The 10,997-nt window shown below is 41.6% G+C and overlaps 1 protein-coding gene across 1 annotated transcript in view; it reads left to right on the forward strand.

The window, feature by feature from the left end:
• The window catches only part of LOC119417839 (midasin), a 33,119-nt gene extending 22,445 nt beyond the window's left edge, over positions 1–10,674 (forward strand). Inside the window, exons 17-23 of the mRNA XM_037685093.1 lie at positions 2,735–2,844; positions 2,948–3,021; positions 4,596–4,785; positions 4,859–5,003; positions 8,509–8,655; positions 8,745–8,871; positions 10,530–10,674. Of these exons, the coding sequence (XP_037541021.1) occupies positions 2,735–2,844; positions 2,948–3,021; positions 4,596–4,785; positions 4,859–5,003; positions 8,509–8,655; positions 8,745–8,871; positions 10,530–10,674 (938 nt within the window). The remainder of the gene's footprint in view (positions 1–2,734; positions 2,845–2,947; positions 3,022–4,595; positions 4,786–4,858; positions 5,004–8,508; positions 8,656–8,744; positions 8,872–10,529) is intronic.
• Positions 10,675–10,997: the final 323 nt, after the last annotated feature.

Raw genomic sequence — 10,997 nt, forward strand, 5'->3', positions numbered from 1 at the left:
TCAGCTCGTATGACGTATTACTGAGATATAACTGTAGGAATAATGTAGGGGGCGCTGTGGAGGCTATTGGCCACTTATCATGGATACCTGTTCAACGGGTGGATAATGATCAATCATAGTGATTTTGGTGCACCTCGGCTCAAATCTGTGCAATTTAGAGCCAAACGTATTGCAACTGTCACTTCTTAATTCGCCACGCCCACATCCTCCAGCTAAAACTTAATGTAATTTAAATCAAGTCATATGAACTTGTTATATGTATTATAACACAGGATCATCCTGATTAGGTCAAGGGTGTCAAAGAGGGAGCATTCCAAGTAAAAAAAGAGACTTGCTGTTCTGAGGGGACGTGGCTTTGAAGACATCAGAATATGACCACAGAGGATCGCCGGGCGTACAAGAGGGATGACTCATGCTAAGTTTGGTGCATTTTGGTCTTTCAATGTGAAAGTTATAGCTTTTGGAAATTAATGGCGTGAAGCGCAACTTTGAGGCCTGGCCACGCCCCTTTAACATAAACGAAAACGCAAGCTTTAGATAACTTACTCTCCAATGTCTTAAGGTCATATCAACCAAGTTTGAAGGCAATCCTTCAAAATCCCTAGGAGGAGTTCGTTAAAATTTGCAATTAGAAACACCCAAAAATGACTCTTTGACCCCAAATGGCCGACTTCCTGTTGAGTTTGGATCATGGCTCCAAGAGACTTTTTCATAGATCATGATAAGATATACATGCACACCGAGTTTCAGAATTATCGGTCCAAAAATGGCTTTGGGCTGAGTTTTTAAAATATTCTAGGGGGCGCTGTGGAGGCTACTGTCCATTTATCATGGCTTTCTGTTCAAGGGGTGGATAATGATCAATCATACTGATTTTGGTGCACCTCTGCTCAAATCTGTGGAATTTAGAGCCCAACGTATCGCAACGGCGTTACGTCTTACTTCGCCACGCTGCGCCGCCCACATGCTCCACCCAAAACTGTCAGTATTGGAAAGCAAGTTACACCAACATGTCTTCGGTGACTGGACACACCATCATGCTGATCAGGTGACAGGGGTCAGATAGGGACCGTTCAACGTAAAACTTTACACTTCCTGTTGTCAGGGGGCGTGTCTTAATTTATGTCATGATTTGACCATTTAGTCTTGCAGGTGACCAGATGTGGGTCAATCACTGAAGGTTTGATGTCTCAGACAGTTTTTGTGTAGGAGCTATTAGCGTTTAGTTTTTCATGGCGAGATGTCAAACTTTGAAGTCTGGCCCCGCCCCTTCAGCATGCTCCGAAACAAACCGTTTTGATAACTTTTCGTCTCTCATGCATTTTGACCAAAATGACCAAGTTTAAAAGTGATTGAACAAAATTCCTAGGAGGAGTTCATTCAAATGCGGAGGCTGTAAACTGCCAAAAAGGTGTGAACATTGGGCCAGCATTCCAAAATGGCCACCTTCCTGTTTATCGTGCAACGTTGGTGCCAGAGGGTTTTCTGTGCATCTTGGGGAATTGGACAAGCGTACCAAATTTCATGTTTCTACAACAAACTAAGGTTAATGCGGAGGGTATTTTGAAAATTTCTAGTTGGCGCTCTTGATCCATTTCAAGGACAGAACCTCCAAACAGAGCGGTGTGTCTGCAGGTCAGTGAACGTTCAGAGAAACTCATTCTCAGACACATGGCTCAACACATGAGAGCAGCTCTTCAGGACCAGACTCAGCGGTCCACCTACACCTCTAGGACACTCTGCTGAGGACCAACATGTTCATATTTTATACAGAAGATAGATGATTTGAGAGGAGGTGAAGGAAGACATTGACGTCAAATGAGGAAAAACAACTTTAAACAGACGAGGAGGTCTCAAGATTTTAACTTTCAAAAACCCCGAATGCATCATTAGGCCTGATTCCAGGTCAGCTCCACTCCAATTGACACCTTCATGCAGGTGACCAAATCGTCTCTCTGTGAGCCTAGAAGACAAAGAGCCTAATGAGCCTCCATTGTGCAGGACGAGTAGTTCCACTCTAATGTGGATCTGAATCTCAGAACAGAACCAGGTCTTTCTTGCAGTTCTATAAAGCTTTGCACACTCCAGACATATTTGAACTGGTAAATCCTCCTGAATGGGAAGCAAAATGTCTTCAGCTTCAGAATAGAAGTCCATTTTTTATTATTTTTTTGACCTGTTTTGTGTCCCTTCTGCTTTGATCTTAGTCACTTGCTACATCCATCATGCCTGATAAACCAGTGCAGTGGTACTGCAGTGCTGTCAGCTAAATATCAGCGGTTCAGATCCCCAGTCAAGACCTCAGTGGTGCCACTGGTCATTGGAGCATTTAATACCATGGCCCCCATGCTGTTAAAGTGGTTCCCACAGATCCCAGTAACAACCTCAGTTCAGGAGAACTCAGTCCTAGGAACAGCTAAGATGCTGCACAAAACCCTCACGCTCCCAGATACTTTCAGTGTTTCAATAAAACTATTTCAGAATTATATCTGAACACAAGATAATAAGATGATTACTTTGATCATCTCACCATCCATGTTCATCAATAAATACACAGCTAATGAAGGAAATAACTTTTGACCCACAAGAGTCATACGCCACAAGTCAATATGTGGAACTGGGTACCTTTGTGTTTTTTTTTTATTATTTGTTTGTTTGTTTGTTTTTTGGGGGGTGGGGGGTATTGTTTGTTTTTGCTTAGTGAGGCAAACTGACATTGTATTTTATTTTTCAGAATCTCTGTCCAGTCTCCTCTGGAATCTCCATGAATACTACAGCCAGTTCTCCGAAAGCATTCAGGCCAAGATCACTCAGCTCAGACAGCCTGTTGAGAAGGAACTTAAGGTTTGAACACAGAAAGTTTCTCTTAACTTCACAAACTCTTCTTCTCTTGACTCCTTTTCTGTGCACTGACGAGAGTTGTTGTGATGTAAATTGTTATTTTCAGGACTTTGTCAAGATCTCCAAGTGGAATGATGTCAGTTTCTGGTCCATCAAGCAGTCAGTGGAAAAGACCCATCGGTACTTGCAGGATCTGGGCGATGTTTGTCCCCCGTCATGGAGCGATAAGGGGGAATTAAAAATGCCTTCTGTCTGTACATGCGAGCATGATAATTTAAAATGTCAGGTACCGACTCAGTTTTTGTGTGAGGCTGCAGTTAAACATAAAAAATGGTCTCTATCAAAAACTGGTTTACCACAGTGATCAAACTCGCATGAAAGATTTGGCAATTATTTTACACTGGATGCCCTTCCTGACACAACTTGGGCTCAGACCCGCAACATCAGGTTTGCAAGACCACGGCACTGACCACTGAACTACCGCAGCCTATACATATATATGCCTGGCCAAAAAAAAGTCGCCACCAAAAAAAAAACAAGTCACACACTAATATTTTGTTGGACCACCTTTAGCTTTGATTACGGCATGCAGTCACTGTGTCATTGTTTCAATAAGCTTCTACAATGTCACAAGATCTATTTCCATCCTGTTGCATTAATTTTTCACCAAGATCTTGCATTGATGACTAGACACTAGGCATGATAGGTGCATCACTTCACCTGCCTCTCCCCTGATGCACCCATCACTCTGGAACAGGGTAAATCTGGACTCATCCGACCACATGACCTTCTTCCATTGCTCCAGAGTCCAATCTTTATGCTCCCTAGCAAACTGAAGCCTTTTTTTCCAGTTAGCCTCACTGATTAGTGGTTTTCTTAAGGCTACACAGCTGTTCACTTCCAATCCCTTGAGCTCCCTTCACATTGTGCGAAATGCTCTTACTTTCACTATTAAACATAGCCCTGAGTGCTACTGTTGTTTTTCTTCCATTTGATTTCACCAAACGTTTAAGTGATCGCTGATCACAATCATTCATGATTTTTTTCCGCCCACATTTCTTCCTCGAAGACGATGGGTTCCCACTATCCTTCCAGTTTTTAATAATGCGTTGGACAGTTCTTAACCCAATTTTAGTAGTTTCTACAATCTCCTTAGATGTTTTCTCTGCTTGATGCCAATGATTTGACCCTTCTCAAACAGACTGACATCTTTTCCACGACCACACGATGTGTCTTTCAACATGGTTGTTTAAGAAATGAGAAGCAACTCATTGCACCAGTTGGGGTTAAATAACTTGTTGCAGCTGAAAGATAATCGCTCATGCAGTAATTATCCAATAGGAGGCTCATACCTGTTTGTTTATTTAAATCCAGGTGGAGACTTTTTTTTTGGGCCAGGCAGTGTATATATATTGCCCCTTACATAGTGTACATGTGTGTGTAAATTCCTATCATTTGAGGAAATTACGCTTTCTAGTTTTTATAGTGTTTAAAAGTCAAATGATTGGGGAGGACTGAAGATTAATCTATGGTGGCCAAGGCCACCATTGGCTACCCCCTGGCTCCACCATTGGGCCTGCTCGTGGATAAAATTTCTTCTTCCTTTCAAAAGGATCCATCACTCTGGACTGTGTCAGACAAGCATTTCTCAGCGACGGGGAACATTAGTGTATCACTTGTTAATCTGAACTTTTACACTATCTCTGAGAAGAGATGTTGCTTCCAAACACTTCCTGACTGTGCTTTTTTTTCAGGACCCTCTTTAAGTTTTTAAAGAAATTTGAGGAGGCTCTGAATAGTCCAAGTCTTCCTGCTCTGGTAGAACAAGGAAGAGACGCAGGCGTAGACAGTGTGGATGCTAACTTGGAAGAAAGTCCCCTCCAACAGATTCACCGGGTCCTGAAGAACATCCCACCAGGAACAGGCCGAGATCTGCAGATACAGGTCTATAAAGCACGTGTTGGTTCTACACCACTGTGATGAAAGAGTCTCTTTTACTGACACTTGTATATTTCAGAATGGCGGTCCAGATGAAGGAGTTGAAGCCTCTTCCTTACAGGCACGTCTGCCTGTTCTTTCCCGCAAAATGAAAAAGATCTGTAACCAGGTGCTGAAGCAAAACCAAGTGCCTGAGCTGTCTGAAGATCTGGACTACTTTACAGGTATGTCTTCCCCTTTTGCAGAAATAAAATTTTAAGTTCTTTTTCTAACTTTGTTTGGTGTTTCACTGTGGGAAACGCTCCATCGTAGGGGTGCGAATCTCTCAGTGTCTGACAATCCGATTCGATTCTGATTTTTGGTGTCACGATACGATTCCAAATCGATTTTTCTATTCAAAAACTATTTTTCTATTGAAATAGTTGTAAATTTTGTTTCAGTTATGTAGCTGACACGCTGAAAAGATTAAACAATAATGTAAACAAATAGAAAATTTATTTAAAACAATACTTTTAGGTTCTTTACTGTATCAAATCTTTTTGATTCATTTTATATTTATACCAAAAATAGGAAAAAATATAGGAGTGCAAAACATTCTGTAACTTAAATTACCAGTATTAGGTTAGCTTAGTTGCCTGAATTAAAAAAATAAATAAATAAATAATAAAATAAAAATCTAGGAACAAATAATTCATCCATCCATCATGTTTACCCACTTCTTCCTTTACGAGTCACGGGTGTCACTGGTGCCCATATCAGCCATCACTGTGTGAGAGGCACCTGGACAGGTCTCCAGTCCATCACAGACAAATAATTCAAATTATATAAATATAAAAGTAAACAGACTTCAGCCTACCATAGTATATTAAACTTGAACACAAAATAAAATACAGACTTCAGTTATTTTTAACCATATTGCTCTAACATTTGTTATGTTTTCAAATCTTAACCTAATATGAAATATACAGACTTCACAGTCTTAACCATATTGATTCATATTTAGTAAATCTTTAACAAAATTTCAAAACCTGTGCAAGTTTGCACAAAAACCTCTTCTTTACTATAATTTATTAACCATCTAAACTATCATTTAGAACTGGCTCCAGGAGATGTGTCTCATCTGTCCTCTTCAACCTGATAAAAAGACAAATTACATTAAGTTTTGTTGTACAACTTGTCAAGTTTTAGTATAATATGAGAAATAACAGTTACCTTTGAGCTGCAGCTGCATCAGAGCTTCTCCCATTTGTTGTTTCATGGTGAAGTTGTGGTGCTGCTTTATCGCAAAAAAAAAAAAAAATCTACATGAAGGAATAACGTACGTTGAATCCATCGTATTTGAAATAAACCTAAACCCCTCACCTTCCACTGAGCTGTCTGCTCGTAAATCCTTTGTGATACAGCAGGAGATGGAGAGGGAAATCTTCACAGCCTTTGGAGAAGCCTGGAAGTTTGTTGCAGAGTTCACTGGTCGGCTGCTTCGCTTTCATCTTCCGTGAATTTTGTCGTATTTCCAAAATACTGTACCGCAATTTTATTTTACGCTTCTTGTAAACATCTGTGCTCTTGTAAGGCTCTGTATTCCCCCGTAACATTGTAGAATCTGAAATGTTTTTTAAAGATGAAGCAGCGGGTTGAATCGTGCTGTCCTCCATGCTAGCAGGCTCCATTCAGATAAAGGGAGCTGGCTAACTAGCTTGCTGTACGGTGGCCTACACGGCTCAATTCTACGGCGGCCGAACGGGGAGTAGGAGTGGAAAAAATATAAACCTTAAATGTATTTTAAAATTGATTTATGGACCTTTAGAAATTATTCAGTATCGCCAGGACTACGAATCTAGATTAATCAAAAAAACAATTTTTTTTCTGCACCCCTACTCCATCGTGACCAACTTCTGAAGCTCCAATGACATCACGTCTGTCTGAGACAGACCAGTTGAGCTGTGTTCAGGGCTCCGCCCCCGTCATGATACCACGGTCTACCAACCACCTACTCCTTGCTTTCTTCCCATGAGAAACCACATCTAAGCTCCCTCAGCTCATTCTAGCTAGGTTAGCTGCTAGACAGTTCCCAGGCGTCCCATAAAGGAGCACATCGCCAAACGCAGTTCCTGGCTTCAGTTTGAATTGTGCTGAAGTATCTTTGTTACATACATGAGCAGTGACCACGTCGAGGTGAGCTGTTCCTGCTGCCGCTCGGTTTTAAGTAACTGAGCGGTTACATGTGTAACTCCCTCTCATATCACGTAACGCTGTCAGAGAGAAGGATCATATCCTTCTCCCAGAGCATTTTCAGCTGAGGAGAGTCGTTTCATTCAGACTTTGTAATGGTCTCAGTAATTACTGTGGTGAAACTGGGTCTTCCAACGATGAGGGATTTCCAGTGAGGGGTTGCATCACTAAAATTGTGCTCCCACTGCCATTTGCATCGCAGAATGAAAATATCTCTGACATGTATGATGGCTCTCCAGCCCTGCAGGTGGTTTTTACCACTGGGGCACAGATGGGGGCAGTAACATCCAGGGTCACCATGACAACAGATGCATCCAAAATGGGGACAGGATGGGGTGCAACCATTATGGGCAGAGTAGTGAACAATATGTAGTTATGGAAAATTTCACGTCTCTGCATAATTTTTGTTTTTCATTTACTCTTTATTTATCCAGGTAGTCTGAGTCACGAGGACTCATTTTCAAGAAAGAACTGTTTAGGGTTCAGATGGTGGGGGTTAAGGGGGGCCAGAGTAGGGCCAATGAGGATGGAGGCAGGTGTGAGTGTTTCACCTTTTCCACCCACATTTTGATGTTGACAGTACTGGGAGTTGAACTTGCGACTTTCCGATCACAGGCCCATCTTCTAACCTCTGCGCTTCCACTCCCCAAATGTGCTGGAACTGCAGGCAGGTCTCCTAGCTTTAAAGCATTTTCTGCCCCATCTCAAGGACCGTCATGTCTTAGTGAAGACCGACAACTCAATGGTGGTATTTTACATCAACCGTCAGGGCGGGACAACCAACTGGTTTGTTGGTTGGTTGGATGGATGTAAAGACTGATGAAAGGATGTATTGATGGGTGTATTGGTGGATGGACGGATTGATTATTTTCACTCCTTTCATTTCATTTTTTCATTTAGCCTTTATTTATCCAGGTTAGTCTCATTGAGCCACGAGAACTCATTTTCAAGAGAGACCTGTTTAGGGAGCACATGGTGGGGTTAAGGGCCTTGCTCATGGGCCCAGAGTGGGGCGAATGAGGGTGGGGGCAAGTGTGGGTGTTTCACCTACCCCACCCACAATTTTTGATGTTGTCGGGGCTGGTCCGTGAACCGGCGATCTTCGGATCACAAGCCCACCTCTCTAACCTCTGCGCCACCACTCCCCTTTCACATTATGTTTCCATGATACGACCACAGTGATGCTCACTGTAAACAATCTTTGGTTATCCACAAATGAACGGATCAAACAAATCACATCCTGCGACAATGTGTGGTTACACACATGAACCTGACACCCCCCCCCACCCACCACCACCACCACCACCACCAAAAAGGCGCTGATGCTGCCGTCCTCCTTGATGTGAAACTAGAGTTGTGCTCACACTTCATATCATATCAATATTTCAGAAAATACAACGGGAACACTTGAGACATCTCTCTGCTCCTGATGACACCAATTGTACTTTTTTTAATCCACCCCCAACATTTATACCCCCATGTGCTTTTTGTTATCAGGTCAAGTAGTCAGCAACCTGCAGGAGCTGCAAAGTCTCACTGCAGACCCAACAGCTGATAAAGAAAAGCAGAAGACTGAGTTCAAGCACATCCAGCAGCAGAAGCAGAGAGCGCTGTCAGATCTGTTCAAGATGCTTTCTGAAATGGGTCAGTTTCATTTACACCTTTTCTTCATCTCTATTACGTTATTGTCTTAGTTTAAATGCATAATTGAACAATATGATATTTGTTTTAAGGTTTGTCATATCGTAAGGGCCTGATGTGGAACAGAACAGCAGATTCAGAGACCCCCCTGTGTCTGCAGCCCCTGGACATCACCACTGCTCTCTCTGCTGTGAAGAACCAGGAGCCAGCTGAGAGCATGTAAACACACCAGACTGACCTTCCAATGCCGTCTGTTAGCACTGTTAGCTACGACTCTTTATGAGGAAAACAAAAATCATGTTCAGCATTAAAGATTAACGTAAACCTGCTCCTGGACTTTTGTGTGACAATCTTCTAAAACCTACCTGAAAGACGAATTGCTTGGAAAAAGGATATGCAGCTTAACTAGATAAATGCATGGATGAGTTGATGGATAATTGATGAGTTGATAGATAATTGAGGAGTTGATAGATAATTGACGAGTTGATAGATAATTGAGGAGTTGATAGATAATTGCCAGCAGAAGTATTAACAGTGACTAGTGTTTGCTTTTTAAGTAATTTTTCATTCATTCAACCTTTATTTAAACATAAATCACATTGAGCCTCGAAGACTCATTTACAAGTAAGACCTGTTTGGACAGACAAAAACAGTGATTAACTGGACACATGTAGGAGTTGGAGGCGAAAAAAAAATTCCTATCAGACTTTTTTCTTGGCTGAGAAAAACCTCTAATATTGAAAAAACACCTCGCACAAACAAGCACATATTTATGTAGACATTCTGCATCAGAGACGAGAACGGTCAACAACGCTTATAGATGCTCTCGAGGTCACTGTAATCAGTCAATGTCCTCTGGTGAGACCAATAAACATTCTCGAGGTATGTCGAGAAATGACCAAGGATAACCTCTATAAGAATCCAGAGTCCTGAAATGATGACAGAAAGTTTTTTCAGCTGGTTTCATCTGGTTATCAGTTGGAAATTCCTCAGGGAGGGGGTGGTGAGCGTCAGATCACATTTTCTCCAGGCGACTTTAGATAAGATGGCCTTCAAGGACAACCAAGGTGACCAAAATTTAGATAAACACAGTTGTTTTAGGGACAGGCAGAACTTAATGACATCAACCTTCAGTCTGTGTTGGTCATCTCGGTTCCGAAATGTCCAAATTAACATGGCCAACACCGATGGAAACATGTCTGAGTAAAAATCCCCAAGATCTGATCCATTCAGCCCAAAGCATTTGAGTCCGGGTACTCCAGACATGAACCAAGCCATCATAAAGGCAAGCAGCGTGATCGGGTCCAAATTTGCTGCTGACGACTTCCTTGATTGTAGATAAAACCAGCACCAGCTGAATCCAAAATGCAGGAACCAGTTATCGAAAATCCAATTAAATATGCGTCCTTAAAATCCACAGATGGCAGCAGAGATAGACACATCATCAAATTTTCCAGTCGATGAGATCCAGCTGCGTACGTGCCAACAGGGTAAATTTGGCTCGCCCAAAGCCTGTCTTCTCTTCGAAGAAATGTTGTAAATTGAGATAAGGGACCAACTGGTCGAAACTAGTCCATAATTATGGTTCGGAAGAAATGCAAGAGAGTCTCAAAGCAATTTCACAGACAGACAGAGCAGCAAAGCGGAGAGGGAGGGAGAGAAGCATCCGATCTCGTGGGGAGCGAGTGGTGAAGTGATATTTAGTCTTACATTGTATTTCTTTCTTTGTCTCTCCAATTCAGATACTAGGCAAGCTAAATCCTGTATAGATATGTTGTTGTTGTTGTTGTTGTTGTTGTTGTTGTTGTTGTTGTTGTTGTTGTTGTTGTTGTTGTTGTTTTGTGCTAAGTACCTGCATTTTGTCCCCATACTTGTAGGTTGTTTACAGAGTTAAAGACTGCATGGCATGGATGCCAGAAATATTTCTACCGTTCGTGGGCCAGGAAAACAGCCCTGCAGACGGCTCTCCAACATGCAGCAAAGGTCACACGCTTGTCATTTTTACACGAGAAGCATAAATGAAAAATACACGTACAAACATACAAAATGTAACTGATAAAACACAGAGGCTGACATTTACATTTTTTTACTAGTTTTTTGTAAATGTAATGAAATAGGATACAAATGTCAAACAAACGCAAATGTTTTACATTAATTGTAGTATTACAACAGATGACCTTACAAAATACAGTAAGTGTGTAACGGTACACTAAAATCACATTTCGGTTTGGTTCAGTTTCAAGGAGGGCTTGGTTCGGTTAATTTTCGGTACAAAAAAAGCCAAAATAAAGACTTACAAATGTGTATTTTGAAAATATGCAAAGTAAGCAAGTTCAGTCATTACA

The sequence above is a fragment of the Nematolebias whitei genome, chromosome 12 (assembly GCF_014905685.2).
Source record: "Nematolebias whitei isolate Nwh7 chromosome 12, NemWhi1, whole genome shotgun sequence".
In the NCBI taxonomy this organism is placed as follows: Eukaryota; Metazoa; Chordata; class Actinopteri; order Cyprinodontiformes; family Rivulidae; genus Nematolebias; species Nematolebias whitei.